The sequence below is a fragment of the Carica papaya genome, chromosome 1 (assembly GCF_054855325.1).
Source record: "Carica papaya isolate Zhongbai chromosome 1, ASM5485532v1, whole genome shotgun sequence".
NCBI classification, from domain to species: domain Eukaryota; kingdom Viridiplantae; phylum Streptophyta; class Magnoliopsida; order Brassicales; family Caricaceae; genus Carica; species Carica papaya.
In genome coordinates this window covers 4,755,165-4,776,585 of record NC_142309.1, presented here as the reverse complement: position 1 = coordinate 4,776,585, position 21,421 = coordinate 4,755,165, and the positions used below count along the sequence as shown (strand labels likewise).

The following is a 21,421-nucleotide window of genomic DNA, read 5'->3' as shown; positions in this document are numbered from 1 at the left end:
TATATAAATTTAAAATATGGGTCTCATTGTAAGTTCCATATTTTACACCATCCAGCAGATTTTTGAAGAAAAGCAAAAAAGGAATGTGTATAAATTATTATATATTTGGGTGTGTGTATGTGGATGAAGATTAACAAAGCTGCAACTCGTGATCATAAATTATGATGTAATTAATTTTTTGTTGTTGGCATCAACATCGTTCCTTCCTTGTTTGGTTATTAAAGATTTTCTCACTTCCTTTTTGTTTAATGTTTATTTATTTATTAAATAATTATTTCGATCCCAAAATTATTTAAAAATACATTATTAAGTCATTAAAAATTAAAATAGAAATTAATTTAAGTAAAAATAAGCAATACATGAACAAAATAATAATAATTATTATTTTTTTTATTTTTTTCTTATAAGCTAAGCTTAACTCCTTTTCGCTTTCATGACATGGTTTTAAAGTTGATTTCTTTCCACATTTTTATGATCCAGTTTGCTCCCTCTCAAGATTCATTTAACTTTACAAATCCTAAATATTCATTCTGCTATAAAAGCTAATCAATTCATTAATTAGTTTGCTAAATTTCAGATCTGATGTAAGCAACCTATTTTTTACTGAATAAAAAAATTTATATCGAATTTTGGGTTTCAATCAGGTTGTATTCTGTATATATATTCAATATAACAACTAGTTATGTTGTCTTCCTGTTAAAGATTGTTCCTATTTGTTATTAGATGCAAATACTATTTAATTCATGAAACGTTATATTAGGAAATTCATTCTGAATTCGTGGAAATAGATCTGAAAAACTGACATTACATTTGAAATGAATACATACATACATACATACATACAAAACCAGAAATGTGAGACCTGGTTAATTTTATTCTCAATTAGTTAATCAGATGAAGAATGAAATTTGATCCAGATCAATAAAATAACTACATGTTAGACAGCCTAATCTGTGGTTACTAAGTATAAAATAATATTGATACACAAAGATATCGAATTGTATAATAGGAAAGCTTGAAATTACATCTTAGATGAGCGTAATGGTTACCGCCTTTCTTTTCTTCGAGCTGCAGAAAGATCGAAGTTCATTTTCATCGACGGTGCCGAGACCAGAGAGTTCGACGCCGTAGGCAGAAAGCTTACGGATATCACGGGGAATGGGAGATTGCCAAATGCCATCCCACCAACCTGGAGGAAGAAGTGGCGTGAAAGCACATTGGTTAGACTGGTTTTGACAACTCAACGGACCAGCAAATCTGTTCCAGACATGTCCCCATCCCACCTGAAGCTTTAAGCCTTCTCTCAATAAATTACTTTGGAAGCTGCTTAAGAATGAAAAACTTGAACTAGTAGAATTCTCCCCTGAGATAGGATGAACAAAATATTAAGACATTTCCCCGCAGTTTCTATAAAAAGAAAGATATAACTTACACTTCAACAGTTTGAAGAAAACGGATAGAGATTTTAAAGCGTAAGTTATAAAAATTACCAAGGCTGTTGGCTGCAGCCAGTGCGGCTATTAACTGAGCATAAGTAGTACCAACTCGCCTGTGAGCTCCGGAGATAACAGCATGTTTCGCATGAGATGCAAGAAAGAAGTCCACGATCGCAACCCATCTAGGTGCTGGGCCCCAATCCCTCACTCTAAAATCCAAACTAGGCAACCTACCAACATCTTGCGATATATTCCCCTTGAAGACCTTATATTCAAAATGAAGAACCTGGAAATTTGCAATTTTTCAGAATCTTGTACAATATGAGAGTTTAGATATTCCAAACCTTAATACGTATTGGATTTCAGAATTTGACAAACTTCTAAAACAATTATATGTATGGTTTTCATGTGAGCAGGGAGGGGGGCATTATGAAAGGAACAAAATCAACCTACAAATGCTAGTTAGAATTCCAAATATAAATATAATTTACAAGATGACTCTGAAATCCTACCTCAGCAAATTCACTAATATTTGGTTTTATGCTTCTCACAAATGCGGGAGTATCTGATACCAAAACCACCCGAGGTTTTGGCCCTTGTGTAAAGTTACGCATGGCTTTCCTCAGACAGTTTAAAGCTGCCTGTCCAGCTCTCACAGACCTGAAATACAGAGCAGAAGAGATATATATAATTACATTGGAATCACATCCTAGTCTATCACATTTTTCCTCTCCTTCCAAGGATGTCCAAAAACAATTCATTACAAACATGCTTATTCATAAAAGTTTGAATGATTTTTAAAATTTTGCTCAAGTTCAAGGCTTTATGAACAAGTTCTAAGTTTTATTAAAACCTTCATAGACATATAAAAGGCATTTTCTCATCTCCGGCGCTGATAGGAGAAATGACCTCAAATTGCAGTCTACATGTAATTGTCTTGCTTTTCTCTAAGGGCCGAGCAAAAAGACCTCTTTAAGTAGCGACAGTCGAGTAAAACAGAAAAAAATTGGACATATGATGTATCAGAGCTCCTCTTGAATCCCTGGGTTTCTTCGAAGTACATCTCCAATTTTTTATGTTCCTCATTTATCATGAAACATCATTTCACATCAATCATAAAGTGACCAACTTCGCTTTTTCTTTGATCAGAAAGTCAGTTGCAATACCTATTCATGAGCATTCGCATGTGTAATGAAAACTCAGGATCCCCCCTGCCACCTAGAGCCCAATTGACTGCTTCCTCTACATCTTCTGAAGGAGATATGAGTACTCTCATCAGTTCTCCAAATACATTAGGTTGCAAATGGAGAGAACCTGGATTCCCGAATAACTCAGAGGCAGCAAACCTCATTTCAGAATGTACATTCTTCAAGAAAAATTGAGCTGCCATAGCATCTGTAGTATTTTGAAACCTGCAAAGCTAGATTTGTCATTATGAAATTAAAATGAGAAATTCACTGTGGATCTGTATTGGGAGTTCTGGAGCCTTCTCACTTTACCATATAATAGGCTGCTCCCACTTCCTCCAATTGCCACAAAGGACATCTGTTTTTGTTGGTTTCACAAAATCATCAATCCTCATAACCAGATGTCTTCCATGCTTTCTCACACAACCATTGTGCCTCCATAGATGCTTCACTTCGTTCAGGGTAAAGGTCGAATTTGAATAGGAAATGTAATCACCAAAGGGATATTTACCTCTGAAGAAAGATATTGAAGAAAGAATCAACACACGGAAACATAAATGAAAACAACTGCATATATACCAGCAATTTCTTAGTCATTTCTTTGTTACTTCTTACTACCACATTAACCCCAAAACTAAATGAAGAGAGCCTATCAGAGAATTCCATGAAAATAACCCGTATATGCAGTGAGACTTGTGAAGTCAACTATGTCATAATTGCGCCAACAGTGGGCAAAAAAAAAAAGCTACTAAAAATATGATTATATGCACATAAACCAGAATACTATCTTTTGCTAATTAATTGAAATAAAGACAATGACTATTTCAACAGAAGCAGAAAGGATTGTGAAAGAACCAATATGCCTGGTTTGCCCAATGATCAGGGAACGGTTCAACATTATGCTCAATGCCGCAGCATTTAAGATCTTGTACATCTCATTTCCAAATCCTGCTTCTGATGATTTTCCCAAAACAAAGCCATGTCTGCAGAACTGCTCAGGAGGAAGATTACGGATTGCTGAAGCCCCTGAAACAGAAAAGAAAATTTTTTACAAAAAAAAAAACAAGTGAGCTTCTATACTAAATTAAAAGGACAAAGCTTTTGAGAATATAGTCTTTTCTTCTGATAGAGTTAGAACATTTGGTTTCAGACCCTCTGTTTTTTTATTAAGGACCACCTCTTAATAGGATCTTGGGGTCATAGTGATAAGTTGAGTGAGCTGTAAATTTCAACTTTTGAGTCATGCCAGTACCCCATCGGAGCCTTGTTAGTATATGCACTTTTTTTCCCTCAAGAAAACTAACTTTTACCCGAGTCATTATGAAATTAATATGCGTATACAATTTAAGGCTTTAATCGAGCTATTTATCTAACGTGATTTTCATACAATCCCCATAATTCCATTGAATAAGCTAAAAACTTTCTTTCTTTCGATTCTTTTTTCCTTTGTAAGAAGATATCTCAACACATGAAGGTGTAAGTTAAGATTATTCGCGTATAATCATACAAATACCTGACCAATTATCAAAACTAAAATTTAGTTGCTTCTTACAGAGACTAGCAGCCACTAAATTTGTTGAAAATGATATTACTAACATACACAGACGTATACACACATGTATAAATGCATTACCTGTTCTTCCTGATACAACATGCATTTATCTAAAGGCAAAAAGCTTGTGTATCGAGAAATAAAAGATCGTATCCATGAATATACCCTCGCATAGAAAAAAAATGCAGCAATCAGGCTGATATACAGCTGAAAGGACCTTACCGTTTACCGCAAAATGACGCCTAACAAGCTGTCTAACTCTGAGGCTCTCCTTGACAAAACCTCCATTGAAATCCTCTCCCATCTCCTCGACGGTGGCGCAAGATTTCGGTCCTCCCTTCGGCACTGCATCAGAGCTCGAGCTCAAGCTCGAGCTCGAATCTCGAAGCTCATCTGGTCCTTGCAAATGAGAATCGACGGTGATTGATGGATCAACGGATCGGAACGTGAGAAGCAACAAGCCGAAGGCAGCGAAAATCGCTGGTATGAAGAGAAGAGAGTGTATGGACACTCGTCTTTTTCTGGATCCACTGTGCCTCATCATCTTCTCCTTCTTCCTCGTCCACGCTGACGCTGAGTGCGCGTGTTGGCCCCAGTGAATTTATAGACGAAGAAAACGATGTCGTTTTTTGATCATTGAATTACATCGTGAGCAAACGCGGCTATGGCCACATGGAAGGACTGTGGGCTCGTGACGGTGATGCTGTTTAGTGATTTAAGAAACGGCACGTTGTTTGCTTCTTGGCCAAATAAAACGGCAACCCGTTCTTCCATAAGAAATTTCCGTGTGAAATATAGTTTTCACCCACATATGTAAAATTAATTTCAGTTTGTCCCTAAATTTTCAAACTTCTTTTATTCTAATCCTAGCTTCTTATATTTTAAAATCTATTATCTAATATTTTATTCTATTTTTAACAAAGTGTCTTTGTTGCATTTTCTGTTAAAAATAAAATTTAATTACTTATGCACGATACATGACAATTAGTATATAAAAAATAATAAAATAATATCAAATATCATCATTATGAACTCTTAATTTATATATAATTTTTAAAAATAATAAAATAATCAGCAAAATAAATATTATACTCATGATTTTATTATTCTTATTTAACCCTTCATTTTTTATCCAGTGCACTTGAATTTTAATATATATAAAATAGTTGAAATACATAACATTTTTTCTTATTTTCAAGTTATTTGAGAATTTAGTATCATATTGAAACATACTCTTCTCATTATAAATTTTAGATGAATAGTAAAGTTGAATGTAAAAATTTTATTAAATGATAATTAGTAAAAAATTAAATAACTTCTTTCCTTAGCCCAACAAATGTGCCATCTTACTCCGAACATGCCCTTAATAAGATACTAGTCCATTTTATTTGTTAAGATCTAATTAATTTTAATTTAAAATTTTCATATTATTCTTAACACATGCTTCATATTTAATCACACCATTTGTAATCTCCACTATAAGTTCTTCAAAATTTAAGGTCAACTAATACTTTTTATTCTTATAAATTTAATTATTGCCATATAAAATAGAGTAAATTATTTAATTAGTATTAAAATTTTGATATTTATTATAATATAACTCATAATATTTTTCATTACGCTTTAATTTTTGATATTTTTTGTTTGTTTTAAACATATAATTTTTTGTTATATTTCTTTAATAAAAAAGTTAAAATAATTAATCATATTTGGGTTTTTTAAAAATAGTTTAAAAAATTATCTTAACTTATTAATTTAATTAATCAACAATAGTTATTTTTAAAGTACCTAAACAAGATTTAATTATTTTAAAAAATGAAATAAAATTAAATATTTGAAATAAATATATATTAAGAATTAGGTTATAACACAAAAAAAAATTAAGAATTATATTATAATAAATGATAAATTTTAAAAATTAATTTAATAGTTTATCCTAACAAATAATATCATACAATGCATAAGATCAAACATGCAAACCATGTTCTAATTTTACATTTACATGTTAGGACTATCATCAAAACAATATATATAAATTAGGTGTCTATGTGATAGAAATTGAACCAAGTATAAAATAATTTAGCAGAAACTCAATTTATATTATTTTAACCCTAAATAATTTACCAAGAACAAACTTGAAAAAACATAAAATAAATACAAAATAAAAGAAAAATCCATATATAAATATAATTCGGATATATAATATTTTATGTAGTGAAGTAGTGGCATGCATTTCGCCATGCCCCGATACATCCGCAAAAAACATCGTCATGCAGAGCACGAAACACGAGAAGAGAAATCGAGAACCACCCGCTAACTAGGAATCGCCGGTCAACTCTCCACCATTCAAAATCAATGGAAATGGCACCCAACCATCTCCCACCCCTGCCTCAACAACGACCTTTTCAATCCTATGAAACAAAAAACACAGACAAAATCGAACAAGAACATCAACAAAACCAAACCCAATTCCCATAGACGATAATTTCATAGTTGGGTTGATCATTTGAAGAAGAAAATGGAGAAGAACCAGGCTGATGAGAAGACGAATGTCGATAAGGACACCGGTGCTGGTGATGGCGATTCCCTTCCGGCCGCTGATAATCAGAAGGTTGACGGGAAAGATGGAGACGAAGCTGTGAAGGAAGCTAAGGAGGAGGAGAAGGAGAAGAAGGAAGAGGAAAAAGGAAAAGAAAATGTTGATGAGAAGACGAAAGGTGATGATCAAGAATTGACCCAGCAGATCGAAGAGACTCCGGCGGTGGAGATTCACTACACGCTTGAATCAGTGGCCGAAGATATTGATCGCTTTATATCAACTTTATCATCGGTCAATCATAGCAAAGACAAAGAGGATGACAACGACGACAATAAGGTTGGCGAGAAGGAACATGAAGAAGAACAAGAAACAGAAAAGGAAACAGAAACAGAGAAAGGAAATGAGAAGGAAAAGGAAAAGGAGGAAGTGAAAATGAAGCTGGAGGTTCCTTTGTTCGTTGAGAAGTTCTTGGATCTTGTAGAGGAGAAAGTTGGAAAGGGAAGAATATTTAACGAACTTCAGGAGGAGACAACGACAACCTCCTTCCTGGAATCTGTAACTCGATTATCAAACCTCTTAGCAGCCATTCATGGCGGATTCGACTCAGATAAAGGTCGTGCGTCTTTAATCAACCGAGTTGGCGCCATTCAACAACGCGCCATGTCATATTTAGAAGATGAATTCAGGCAGCTTCTAGAAGAACCGCCGAAACACACCATTAATGAGTCATCCGAGACAGGAAAAAACGCACAAGATCGCCAGGATCAAGATCAACCCAATGTCGAAGAATTACCCACTGATATTTTCCCGGGATACCCACCGGAGACGGTGGCGAACCTGAAAAAGATTTCTGATCAGATGATCAAAGCAGGGTATGAATACGAATGCCGGGAGGTCTACGTCGTGGCTAGAAGGAACTCTCTGGAGGAGACACTGAATCATCACCTCTGCTACGAGAAGCTCAGCATCGACGAAGTTCACAGAATGCCATGGGATTCAATGGAGAGAGAAATCCCCACGTGGACTAAAACCTTCAAAGACTGCGCCACCATCTACTTTCCCGGCGAGAAAAAGCTCGCCGACGAGGTGTTCTCCGATCACGCCGCTATAGCTGCCGATCTCTTCACCAAAGTGGCTCGCTCCACCGAGATTCAGCTCCTCAACTTCGCCGAAGCCGTAGCCATGACGAAGCGATCGGCGGAGAAGCTCTTCAAGGTGCTCGACATGTACGAGACGCTCCGCGACCATTTCGCCGCCGTCAATGATTTGTTCCCGGAGCCGTTCGCCAAGGAGCTGAAAGCAGAGGCCAACACATCTCGGTCCCGGCTTGGGGAGACCGCTATTTACATGTTCTGTGATCTTGAGAACTCAATCAAGTCCGACACCGGGAAGACTCCGGTTCCCGGCGGTGCGGTTCACCCGTTGACCCGGTACACCATGAATTATCTCAGGTATGCATGCGAGTATAAAACCACGCTAGAGCAAGTTTTCAAGGAACACTGGAAGATCGAGCGAGCTGACTCGACGAGCCGGCCACGTCATGATGGAGTCGTCGACGACGACCATGATTCCAACAACGCCGATTCAAAAAACAACGAGAGTGTCTCGCCATTTTCGGCTCAGCTGATGAGGGTGATGGATTTGTTGGATAGTAACCTCGAAAAGAAATCAAAGCTGTACAAAGATATTCCACTGAGCTGTATCTTCATGATGAACAATGGTCGCTACATCGTCCAGAAGATCAAAGGGTCGGCGGAGATTCACCAGGTGATGGGCGACACGTGGTGCCGAAAACGATCATCAAATTTAAGAAACTACCACAAGAATTACCAGCGGGAGACTTGGGGAAAACTTTTGGGTTGTCTCGGGCACGAAGGGTTGATGGTGAACGGGAAACTGGTGAAACCAGTGCTGAAGGAGAGGTTTAAGAGCTTCAATGCCATGTTCGACGAGATCCACAGGACACAGAGCACGTGGGTGGTGAGTGACGAGCAGCTCCAATCAGAGCTCCGGGTTTCAATATCCGCAGTGGTGATACCTGCTTACAGATCTTTCTTGGGTAGGTTTTCACAGTATTTAGATCCAGGAAGGCAAACAGAGAAGTATATTAAGTTTCAGGAAGAGGATATAGAGACTTACATTGAGGAGCTATTTGATGGAAATCAAGCTTCCGCCATGGCTAGGAGGAGATAACCATAACAAGCAGCAAAGTGAAGGAAGGAGGAGGAAGAAGAGTGGTGAGACGTTGATCTGTGCCAATACGGGGCACTTTGATGAGACACGAGGAAGGGCCACGTGTCCTAGTCCATTTTTCAGTTTTAATTCACATAATATATATATTTTTTTTGTGTTTTTGTATTTTTTTATAGTGATTAAAAATTTGTGATTGGACAATGTGATGCTAATTGTAGCCTCTGTATACCATTTGGTTAGCAAATTAAATTAAATTAAATTTATTAAACAAATTTTTTCTTGTTATTTTTTTCGGTTTTTTACTTTAATATTAAAAATATATAAAATAATTAAAATATATTACATATATTAATAATATATTTATTTGTACATATTTATAATTATTTTTAATTTTGACATTCATAAATTTTTTTAGTTTAAAACGGGTCAAATTTCATAAGAAGAACCAGCCCGGCTCAGCCCAGCCCAATTTGATAAAGTGAACAAAGTAGGGGCATTTTGGTAATTAAACGGGTAGCAATACCTCTTCTGTCATCTCAAGCCGAAAATACCCCGTTTAAAAACGAGAACCATCCCTCTTTCTCTATCGTGACTTCTCATGGTACGATTCTAGTTTCTCCACCTCCTTACCCATAACCTCAAGAAACCACTATAGAAGAACCGTATCGCAAGCAGACAACACGGAGAAGAAGAAGAGGAAGAAGACGACGACGACGGTCTCGTTCTTCTTTTAATTCTCAAATTCCTAACAGGAAGAAAAGGAAAAATCCCTAATTCCCTCAAAAAATATCGTAACATGGAAGCGGAGATACTGTGGGTCCACATATAATCACCAGCCGGTGATTCTCGCGGTTCCCTCACCTGCATTTTTGAACAAGTATTGTTTCTCTCTTTCGCTCTTTCGATTTCTATTATCTGATGTTGCTGTCGTTGATCGGTGCTTCTGCTATGCTAACTCTTTTTTACCTTTCTTCAATTTTTGCTGCTGTTATGTTTGCGATTGTGTCTGGTAAAGCTCTCCGTGCTTTAGGGTTTTAGTATCTTGCTAATTCATTGTAGTTTGGTTGAGATTTTTGGTTTTCTAAGCTATTGTTTGGTTATCTGTTGTGTTTTGAACAGAGAGCTAAGTCTGAGAATTGGTTATGCAATTTCGTTTTCTTTTGGTGCTTATTTTGTCTGTTTGATTCTTCTCTCGAGTGTCGTTGTGTTGTGGATGAATCTTAAACTACATTGAAGGTAAAGGGATATTGCAGAGGAAGTCCATGACAGCTCGGTAAGAGTGTTCAATTTTGAAAACTGTTTCATCACATTTAAACTCTTCTTGAAAACCTGTGGGAGAGAAGAGAACACGCAAGGTGAGTGGGAAACGGTAGCAACCTTAAGGTTTACGGACAAGTGAGGTAGAAGCTGATAATATCAAGAGGAAGTAACTTGCAGTAGGCGAACAGCCCACCACAAGGGTGGCTTTTAATTAGAAGGTTATTCGAATTTTATACTATGTATATACCTTTTGAGATGATCAGTCTATGCTTTTGGTAAGCAAAACAAATTGTTGTTTGTTAATTATCTTTATTTAGAGACATATTTAAGCTGGATACAGTCCCGGTCCCGAACTTTATTTGCTAAATTTGGAAATTGCAACCTGGCAATTAGAGTTAATTCAGATGGTCAAATTTTCTTCTTTTCCAAGTCAAATCATGGACTTTCGAATTGAAAGAAGTTTGGTGAGAGATTAATTATTTACCTTCTTTATCAGTTTTAGGAGACTAATAACACGTTAGTCTCGCACGGAGCAGTTTCTGGTTGTTGCTAAATTATTTACCTTCTTTATTAGTTTTAAGAGACTAATAACACGTTAGTCTTGCTCGGAGCAGTCGCTGATTGTTGCTAAGAGGCATCCAGTGACTATCTTTAGTCATTCAGGGGGCTAAATTTTTAGTTGTAAATGGTGTAGGAGAAAGCTTTCAAGTTAATGATATCATTCTAGGGTGGTACTTGCATCCTAAGATAATAGTTCTGTATGAACTTCAATCTTGCTTCTACTAAGTGTTCAAAGTGCTTGCATTTGTGTTAATCTCTATTTATGTAGTATCATCTCCTATGTCAACTTATTAAATAAGTGATCGTGTTAACTTCACCTTTTGAAGCTTTTTTGGCTTTTAAAGTTTGTGCAGGTAGGTGGCAAGTGTTGAAGCTTTATTAGTAGATATGGCTAGCTCTTTCAATGCACAGATTTTAGTGGACAAGCTTACCAAGCTCAATAATTCTCAGGCGAGCATAGAAAGTATCCTCCATTAGGATTCTAAACGATGTGTTTGAACTTTTCTGAACGATTATTTGTTTTATTTTCACTTTCAAAGAGTATTCAGCAGTCTGTTAATACTTTCAGAAATCATTTTGTGCTTAAATGAGTATCAATCTCCTGCATTGGTTAATAAATATAGTTCATTGGCATCAAATGGCAGCTCCATTATCGACGTGTCGTCGTAAGGCTTTCAAGAAGATATATACTTTTGTCTAAACTTTTTATCTGTTTGTATCTCTTAATTGACATTCTTGTCTGAAGTCATTGTTTTTGCACTTGCCACCAATCTGTTGGTTTTCTTCTGTGTTGTTTGCTTCTATCCTTAATGCGCTAAGCCTTGTCACATTGGTGTATTTTCCATATGAACAAAGCAAAGCAAGTTGTCGAAACATGGGCCAGGCAGTTTCATTGCTCTCCACGTGAGCAGAGATTGGCCTTTCTATACCTTGCCAATGACATTCTGCAGAATAGTAGGCGAAAGGGTTCAGAGTTTGTTGGTGAATTCTGGAAGGTTCTTCCAGATGCTCTCCGTGACGTGATTGAAAATGGAGATGAATTTGGAAGAAATGCTGCTCTACGATTGGTATGTTTCTTGACAGTTTGGAAATAATTTTGCTTTCTGAATTGGAATGCTAATATAATAATAAGTCCTTATGCCATCAACAACATGTTCTCCAATATGAATGGAGAATCCTTTTTCTTAGTAGATAAGGACTTCATAACACAATTAAAACCGTTTAGAGTTGAAACAGCCAAATTTGGTAACTTTTTGAGTTACATAATAAAAATTTAGTATGTGAGACATTTGTCAGACATATATCACTATAGTTTTTCTTTAAATATCTGCATTTGGTAAGTTTGAAGGGCTTCCTTAGGATTGCTTTCCTCAGTTAATGTCATGCATTAACTGATTTTTATGGTTTGTGGTATTATGGAGAAGAATTACGAAAGTTTTTTTTGGATGTTGAGTTTTTGGTTGTAAAACGTTATCGGCAATTGAAGTACTTTTTGTGGTGAAAGGTTTATCCGCATTAAGGGATTATTAAGTATCATATTTGAATTTAAAACTATTTTCATTAGTTGGAATTTCTCTCATAATTATTTATTCTTGTTTTCTATATTGATAACTTCCTGAAACAGTGCTTCATGACTTATGTTCACTGCAACTTTTTCATCCAAATAATGATATTGATGTCATCGTATTAAAGCTGCTATTTTATTTTCTCAAAGATATCACTGGGTTATCTGAGTTCTGTTATTATTATTTTTTTTTAAATAAAAAGTAACGTGTATATTAATAAAGTACCAAAAAGAAGGGATACCAACCCGTAAGCATAGAGATTTACAAAATAGTTAATATGTCAATGACATTCTCAAAATTCTCATCCCTAACAATATTATGACCTAACAAACTAGTTACTCAAAATAATTAATCCGCCTATCTGTTAACTTTTATAAACCTAATTCTTCAAACTAGTTCCAAAATAATTAATCCACCTATCTGTTAACTGATATAAACCTAATTCTTCAAGCTAGTTCCAAAATAATTAATCCACCTATCTCTTAAGTTATATAAATTTAATTCTTTTCCATCAAAAGCTCTACCATTTCTTTCTTTCTAAAGAACTCAAAAAGCAGTCAAAGGAATTAAATTGGCAACATACCTCTCACAGTCCCAGTAATCACCCAATTAATACCCTACAGCTCATAAATAATGCACCATAAGCTATAGGCAACCGGGCACCATAAAAGAAGGTGATTACATGATTTCTCAGCACACATGCAAACAGGTGATTACCTGCTTGCAATAATCTGCCCCCTTAATCTTAAATTGTCAATAGGGAGAATCCTTTCCCTACATGCTTCCCACGTATCTGTTGCTAATGCATGTTTATCGTGATATCAGTAAGCAATGAAGTCAGACAAGCTCTTTATTGAGGAAAAACTGGTTTACAATGTCATGCAAGAGGAGTTTGATTTGAGAAACTACAGGATAGAGTTAGTGTCATTCTTAAAGTTATTTGTAAGCTAGATTTTCTATATGGATTAGGATATTATTATTTTTAAGTTTCGGGAGGTAGGTTTCTTTTTATTTAAGATATCGTAGGGTGGGGTGTTTTGGTATTCTTTTATTCAGTGTGTAAAGGTCATTTATGATTTAAATTCTTTGGAGTTATATCTCAGGTTTCAAGTCTAAGTTGGACAGGTTAACGAATACAAACTTACCAATCTCTTTCAATATATAATAAAACTGTTTTGAGAAATTTTCTTCTATGTTCTTAAAGATTGCTTGAAGCAATCATTCTAGCCTTGATCTACTAGTCTCATGCTACTGTTATTCCGGTACTGTTCACAACAATATTTGATCGTGTTCTGAAAGAGTTAATGTTATGCATGCTTGAATTTTCTGGCCTAATTGTTGGAGTAACATCTTCGGCATATTTATTTGCTTAAGCATTATAATGTCAAATTCTTAAATTGGAATATTTAATATCACGCTGTCCCTGTGTTTTAACATGCAGATTAGTATATGGGAAGAGCGAAAAGTTTTTGGTTCTCGCGGCCAAATTCTCAAGGAAGAACTTGTGGGAAGGCAGGCAGAAAACAGTAACAGAATTGGGAAGCATATAAGCAGTAAACTGGTATTCTATTTTGTTTGCCTATTGCTTGGTTCATTGTTCTTCTATATTTGAGGGCTAATGTGTGCCCGTTGCTCCTAACAGAAGCAGCCTGTTGGAAATACATTAGACAAAATAGTCTCGGGCTATCAAGTTCTTTACGGTGGGCAGATAGATGAAGACATTATTCTGGGAAAATGTAGAAATGCTGTTAGCTGCATTGAGAAAGTAGACAAGGAAATCGGGGTTGATGTTAATTCAGGTAAAGGTATTTGCTTCATTGGTAGTATTTTTAAGATTTCAGATTTTAGGTTCCTTTCATTTGTATAACTCTCTTTAGCTACTGTACAAGGTTTGAAGTATGCCACTTCCAAAAAACAGAAAGATAACATATTTAAGAGTCCAATTCTTTCTGCTTCTCACGGACGTATGAAAACTGAATATTTAAATGTACTTTATCGATGGCATTTGCATTTATTTATTTATTATTGTAGTTTATTTACTAGTTATGATACATTTCAATTTGAAATGTAATTTCATGTGGTATAATGATCATAACTTTTTTTTTTTTTTTTTTCACATTTTGGTGCATGGAAGGGTGGCTTGATGCTATTCCCGTGCACAGTTTTCTGAAGTGCAACTTCTGAAAAATCTAGCACTCAGATCCATAGTATATAAGATGGTTTATTGTGGATTCAAATAAGATAGTTTCTCATTTCTGGAGTCAAAACAAGATTTTCTTAAGGTGCCTAATTTCTTGATTGAATAGTTGATAATTCCTCTTCACAAAATTTGTTTGAGCTGTCTGTTTTGCTTTCTGAGATTTATGATTTTTAGTTAGTATCCACTAAGTTTGCTGGTTGGTCGGAAGCTGGAATGTGATTAAAAGTAATTTATACTCTCTTCTCTACAGAAAAAGAGTATTGGTTTGTGGAATATGCCAAACGCAGTCCAGAAGCATTCCCTGTCTTTTGGTTGAATTTTTCTTGTCTTAAACTAGACCTTCCAGTTTTCTCTTTGAACTTGTGTTGCTTACATGTCATGACTTATGAATGTTTTCGTTTTATGGTTTAACAGTGCGACTTCATAGACCTGCGCTCATGGAGGAAGTCCAGGGGCAGCATGCTATACTTAGAGACTGTATTGAACAACTAAGGGCACTTGAATCATCAAGAAAAAGTCTTGTGTCTCACCTGAGAGAGGCTTTGCAAGAGCAGGTTAGTTGGCTAGACTATTTCTTAGTTACGAGTTCGTTATTGATTATGTTTACTCGAGACTGAAGTGCTTCTGCCATCAGGAATTCAAACTGGAGCAAGTCCGTACTCAACTTCAGGTTTGGCACTTTAATCTAAACTGATTTGCTTGGGGGATACGTGGGTACAATTTACCTCTTTTTCTAATAAATATTCACTCAGCATACAGACTATATTGAATAAGTGAAAGGGAGAGAGAATATGAAGTGGTTTGGCGATGTGCCTGCTGTATGGAGCCACCTGAAATATTTTTCGCTATTAAAAATGTGTCCTACAACTAGAATTTCCTAAATATAGAGGTAAGAGAACCTAGAATTATAAGAATGCGCCCTCAGCAAGAAACACCTAGACTCAAAGATATTGTACTGTGCCATGGGAGTCCAGTGAACACAATGATTGCACAAGGACAATATGATGATTCATTATAGTTCTTTTCAGCCGGGGTGGGGGGTGTGATCTTTGCAAACAGTAATCTCATTGAATATGAGCCACAACTCAAGAAAAGATTTAGATGTGACCCAATTAAGTAGTGTACTCAAATGTGTTTGTTCTTGAAGGTAATCAAAGAAAAAGTTAATTTCAGCTTTCAACTGTAGTCGTGTACTTCCTTTCGAAGTCAGAAAGTGGAGTTTCCTTTTTTTTTTCTTTCCATTTCTTTTTTATGGATTCCCAGGAATCATAACTTGGTTGCACATTCTTTACAAATAAGGCACTGTCACTCCCAATGGGAGTTTTATACTTAAGGTACTGCCTGATTTTTTTGTTTCTCTCCTTCTGTAAGATTGTGGTCATCCTGCATGATTTTAATGATTGAAATCTTCTTCTCAAATTGCCTTTTGAAAAATAGTCCACTGTAGAATGTATAGTCCTCTTTATGTGTTTACTGTTTTTCCTAAGTGCTATCGGTTCACTGTTCTTTTAAAATAAAGTTTCATCATTTGACCCTCTGAGGGGTATGATCATTAATTTTCTCTTGTCGATTCATTTCTAGAAATACATTCTATTATGATTGATATTTGTGAGGACTAAATAATCTTCAGTCCCTCCCTTCTCCTCTTCCTTTCACCTTCCCTAACAGTCTTTTTAACTCGTATAACTTTTGAAGATTATAATGTATAACTTTTTGTAACCTGTGATTTTTCTGGCCTTCAATCTTGAAGATGGATTTTTCAGATTTTTCTATATTCGTTGCATCTCAAAGCTCTTTATTTGTTGTATATTCATCCTTAATTTTAATCACATGCATCTCCGTCTTTCAGGCTGCACAATCACAATCGGATCTAGCTGGAAATATCTGCAGACAGTTACTAACTGGTGACAATGCACAGTTGGTCGCAGAGCAAAGCTCAAAGGAAGCTCTTACCTCCATGGCATCTCAAACTTTTAGTCAGTCAGACAGGGAGCAGTCAGCACCTGTAATGTATGCTCGGCAGGTGTCTTTTCCTGAAAAATCTACTCACTTGGAAGATGACCCCCGTAAATCTGCAGCTGCTGCAGTTGCAGCAAAGCTAACTGCATCAACATCCTCCGCCCAAATGCTATCCATTGTCCTCTCATCCTTGGCATCCGAAGGTGTCATTGGCAACCCATTAAATGAGTCATCCAGCAAATATCCTTCGGAAAAGAGGCCTAAGCTTGACAACGACCAGTCTTACATACCAACGCAACATCCCCAACAACCCCAAATTCCTCCGTTCTCCCATCCTGAGTCCCTCCAGCACAGCATGTCGACAACAACCCAACAATTACCTCTAAACGAAGCTCCACCTCCACCATCATCCTCTCCTCCTCCATTGCCACCATTACCTCCTATGCCACCATATCAAGTGCCGCAGTACATGCAGACTGCAGGACCAGTAAGTGGTATGCCATACAACTACACCGTCTCCCAACAACCAGCTTCTTCTCTGCCTGGTTACCCAACAGTTGGAGCTCCAATAACAAGTGCCTCTCCATTTACAACTCCTCTCCAAAATTCGTATCAGTTTCAAGGCTCTGAAGGCTTCTATAACCAGCCATCATCCATGCCTATGGCACCGATTAGTCGGCAATAGAATTTTCAGGCCCTGCCCATCCTCTCCGAGCATGAAAGGTTTTGTGGGTAGCATAAAGATATTTTCAGAACTAGTTGAAACTCTTCTGTCACCATGTAGGTGAATCAATCAATGCTTGTGTGCCTCTGATTATACACCTAATTAGATCTGCACATAGTAAATGTTTGTAACTTTATTTTTTTAAGTTACCGTTCTCAATATTTATGGTATTATTTAAAACCATTCATTGCTTAGTTGAATTGACTAAAGGTTTTTATCTATCATCTCTAAATGAACAGATACATCTACTGCGTTGTGGGGTACGCATATTGATTAATTGAAAGTAATATGTATATATTAATTATTATATAATATAAATAATTTTTAAATAAAAAAATGTATCATACTGCGATGTAATTTAAATTAACGATCTCTTATTTTTTTTTTTTCTAAGAAAGTATATTAATCTTAGATCAATTTAGTATGGTAACTTATCGGAGTTCTGTATTATTCTGATTTCCATACCAAAACATACGTAGTGTTGAACGATTTGTTTATTCTACTCTATTTATTAAAAAAAAAAAGTGGAATTAAACTATTCTTATCCAGAATAGTATAAACAACTGGAGTTACAAGTGTCAGTTAAAAAATAAAAATAGAAAGGCTCAAGGCCTCCGGCAATCTCTGTCACAGACTCTCACAGGCTCATTCTCTTTTTAAATGTGCGAATGATCTTGAGGGTGATGATGAAACAGTCACGTGAGAATGACGTGTGATGTGATGGAACAGTTTAACAAATCATGGACGGTAGGGTTAATTTTAGGATAAATTTTCAAAATTAGAAAAGTAATTTTTTTAAAATTTTATTTAATTTTACACTATTTTAAGAAAATAATTAATTTATATTTTAACAGTAATCTAAACATTTATAATAATATATTAGACTAAGTTATAATATTTATTCAAGATAAAAAAAAAATAATTTTAATTCTTTCGAACTAATGAATGCAGTGATTATTAAACTTAAAAAATCCAATGAACTCCTTATAATTTACCCGTGTAATTATTGTTAAGTTTTTGAGTTATATATATATATATATATATATATATATAAGAGCTAGAGAGGAGGAGGTGATGGTGTGAATGTAAGATCATGATGTCTTCTTTCTTGACGGTCTCAAGTGTGAGTCAAAAAGAAGACACAAAGCGTGAGTTCCCAATGTCTTGGGGATTATAACTAACTAAACCATCTTTCACACTCCTTTAATTTCATAACTATAAACATATCACCAACTACTCCCTTAAATTCAAATACCCTCTTGTACTTACATACATACGTACGTACATACATACATATATATATATATGTATATAAGATTAACTACTTTTGTTAAAAGCCATTGGGTCGGAGGACCCTACTTATCAGAACAACATATGCGTAACCCATTTTGTGGCACTGTATATTGTGCTTATGTATATGTGAAATTATATATATATATATTAGGTTAAATAAGTAATTAGTGAGGTATATAAGGTATGCTTGTCCAACCTTTTTTTATTGAAAATATAAATATCTCATTTTATCATTCGAATGTTTTAAAATTACAATCACACGAACTGAGTTACTATATGATATTCAACTTCTTTTACATTTGTTATTCATTTTTTTTGTAGATCCATGTTATATAATAATTTCAGAAATTTTTTTATTTTTTTAAAAAAATTTATATATATAATTAATTACTTTTAGTAAAATTTAATTTAAAAAGTATTACAAAATTGAATATACAATAATTTATGGGTCAAGCCTATAGCAAATTTGTAAAGGCCCAAAATCTTACGGGAAAGAATATATGTTGTAGTGGCGAAAGTAAATAATAATTTAGAGTTTTTATTTCTTATACAGTAAATTAGGATGTCCAATAGAATTACAGAAATATCTATTTTAAAAAAAATTAAGATAATAGAAACAGAAATAAAGTTAAAATTCTATGGGGTTAACCTCTACTGGCAATTTTGATGAGGTCCGAGAGGTAACCTTTACTCGCAACATTCATGTTGTTTAGGATCTGAATCTTAATTTTCTTGATCTGAAATGGTTAAATAAGGATATGAGTTACAGTAACCTAGTAAGAATATCACACTAATCATTGATACAAAAAATCGAAGGTTGTTAGAAATTATAAAATAACTAATCGAGCCCTTAATTTTAATAAATTCATTTAATATAAAACTGTTTATTCTATACTTACCGTTATGAGTTTTCAAAATCGACCTAAAAAAATAATAACTTAAATAACATTATGATTTCATATACAAGTAAACAAAAACAATAACTTTCTTTTTTATGTGCTTATTGGTACCTCTAAGGGTCCATAAGGATGTCCTTCTATGCATAAACCCAATATATAAATTTGTCAATTAACCGACCATCCGCATACCACGTCTGATAATGGGTGCCAAATATTATTGTCTCGATACATCGTCCAGTATGAAAGTGAGCCATATCTCTTAAACTCTTTTGGTATGAGACTTCTCAGCTCCGTCCGACTGAGATAATGTCCACAGTAGTATTCTCTATGTACCGGATTCGTCTACATTTTTTCAGGGTACCCAGTAAGACTTTCATGCATAAATTCACACAATTAACCAATTACTAGTTACATACTAATTTTTTATATTTATAGATCAACTCTAAGTCATGCAAATAGGCGATACGTATATTAAGAAACATGATTGAAACATTTATTACAAAACAAATCAACAAATGAGTGCTATTCAGTTAAGTAAACTAAATAATTGAGAAAGCAATTAAAACTAGTAATTTAATACACACAATATAGTAGTAAGCATTTTAAGCAGTACAAGAGAAAATAAACAGTAAACTAAGGCAAATATGTACTGACCGGTTCTGCATCCACCAGTGACATGTAATTATTTTTAAAGTTTTCTAATTTTCATAGAACACAGTATTATTGATTATTAAGTTTTAATTTACTGTAACCAAAAAAATGGTGAAAGATTTTTACTTCAAATCGGTATTCGAAATACTGTACTTTCCACTACGCCTCCTGGCGATCCCAGAATTTTTTAAATTTCTTTGGTGGAAATTAAAACATCCATCACGTATCCAAAAATACTCCAAAATGTCAAAATAGGCGTTGAAAATCCATTTTGACCAATTTTAGGGTTCCGGCAAAGTGCCACCGTCATGCTTTGGCCCGGTGCCGTCGCTGTGCTCTGGAACCTGCGCTGCTGCCCACGACGGCGGTTCGCCTCAGCCAGGTCAGTTTCGATTGGGCTATGCCAGTTTTGACCAGTTTTACATGTAAACCTGCGAAAAACCAAGTTATGAGTCATCGGTTGACCGAAAAATGTAAAAAATTGAAACTCTACTGGCATAAGGTCTCTAGTTGTTGAGGCTCCACCGGTCCTCCTTCCCAGCCGAATTTTTTTTCCAGCTAACCTGCACCAAAAAAGGACGAAGAACATGATAGTAAAAAAATCATGCAAAACAGAAAACGGGAAGAGGGTCATCAGAGAGGATTTTGGGTTTTGGCCGCGGTAGCTTGGCCGAACTTTTCATTTACTGTAATAGAAAAAAAGGTGAGGGATTCTTACTCTAGATCGTTGGTTGAAACACCGTACTTTTTACTGCGGCTCCTGGCGATCTCCGAATTTTCTGAATTTTTTATGTAAAAATTAAAACACTCGTCACATATCCGAGAATACTTCAAAAGGTCAAAATAGGCGTTGAAAAATATTTTCAACCAATTTTAGAGTTTCGTCACTACACCGTCGCCGTGCTCCGGTGCCAGCTTCGCCACCCACAGCAGCGGTTCACCTCGGCCAAACCGGTTTTGGCTGGTTTTATACGTAAACATGCGAAAAATTAAGTTAGGAGACCCTGGTTGTTTAGAAAAGGCAAAAAATCGAAACCTTACTGGTGAAAGGTCTCCGGGTGTAGCGGCTCTGCCAAAATTCTCTTTCGCGGTCGGAGTTTTCTTTTTTGCGATTTTATTCTCCTGTTTTTAAATTTTCTTTCAAAAATACTTCTTATATTTTTATTTTTATCTATTTTTTTCAGAATTATTTTTAATTTCGTATATAATTTATTTTTTAAAAATAATTTAATTATATATATTTTATAAATTGAAAAAATCATTTCGAACTAAATTTTTGAACTCAGGTCTTACAAAATTTGTGACTTGAAAGTTCATATTAAATTTTTTATCCTTTTAAAAAATTTTAAATATTTTTTATTTTTAATATTTATTTACAATATATTTAAATATTGATTAATTT

The 21,421-nt window shown here is 35.1% G+C and overlaps 3 protein-coding genes across 5 annotated transcripts; 2 read left to right on the top strand and 1 right to left on the bottom strand.

Moving 5' to 3' along the window:
* Positions 1 to 785: 785 nt before the first annotated feature.
* Positions 786 to 4,764, bottom strand: LOC110813061 (uncharacterized). Its single transcript, XM_022040056.2, has 7 exons — positions 4,398 to 4,764; positions 3,487 to 3,649; positions 2,936 to 3,136; positions 2,603 to 2,848; positions 1,949 to 2,096; positions 1,491 to 1,722; positions 786 to 1,363 (listed from the first exon to the last, which is right to left on the bottom strand). Exons 1-7 carry the CDS (start codon positions 4,717 to 4,719, stop codon positions 1,029 to 1,031), a joined length of 1,647 nt encoding a protein of 548 aa, XP_021895748.1. The 5' UTR covers positions 4,720 to 4,764; the 3' UTR covers positions 786 to 1,028.
* Positions 4,765 to 6,424: 1,660 nt separating this feature from the next.
* EXO70C2 (exocyst subunit exo70 family protein C2) lies at positions 6,425 to 9,165 on the top strand. Its single transcript, XM_022039990.2, has one exon. The coding sequence runs from the start codon at positions 6,694 to 6,696 to the stop codon at positions 8,905 to 8,907; it is 2,214 nt and encodes a 737-aa protein (XP_021895682.2). The 5' UTR covers positions 6,425 to 6,693; the 3' UTR covers positions 8,908 to 9,165.
* Positions 9,166 to 9,479: 314 nt separating this feature from the next.
* Positions 9,480 to 17,395, top strand: LOC110813019 (ENTH/VHS family protein). 3 transcript variants are annotated; one of them, XM_022040005.2, is made up of 8 exons: positions 9,480 to 9,784; positions 11,082 to 11,191; positions 11,548 to 11,795; positions 13,735 to 13,854; positions 13,936 to 14,092; positions 14,908 to 15,047; positions 15,128 to 15,163; positions 16,343 to 17,395. In XM_022040005.2, exons 2-8 carry the CDS (start codon positions 11,116 to 11,118, stop codon positions 17,135 to 17,137), a joined length of 1,572 nt encoding a protein of 523 aa, XP_021895697.1. In that variant the 5' UTR covers positions 9,480 to 9,784; positions 11,082 to 11,115; the 3' UTR covers positions 17,138 to 17,395. The 3 variants fall into 3 exon arrangements, with proteins under 3 accessions (XP_021895697.1, XP_021895696.1, XP_088071934.1); XM_022040004.2 differs by having other exon boundaries at positions 9,481 to 9,784; positions 11,073 to 11,191; XM_088215808.1 differs by lacking the exon at positions 9,480 to 9,784 and adding an exon at positions 10,027 to 10,180 and having other exon boundaries at positions 11,073 to 11,191.
* The last annotated feature ends 4,026 nt before the right edge of the window (positions 17,396 to 21,421 follow it).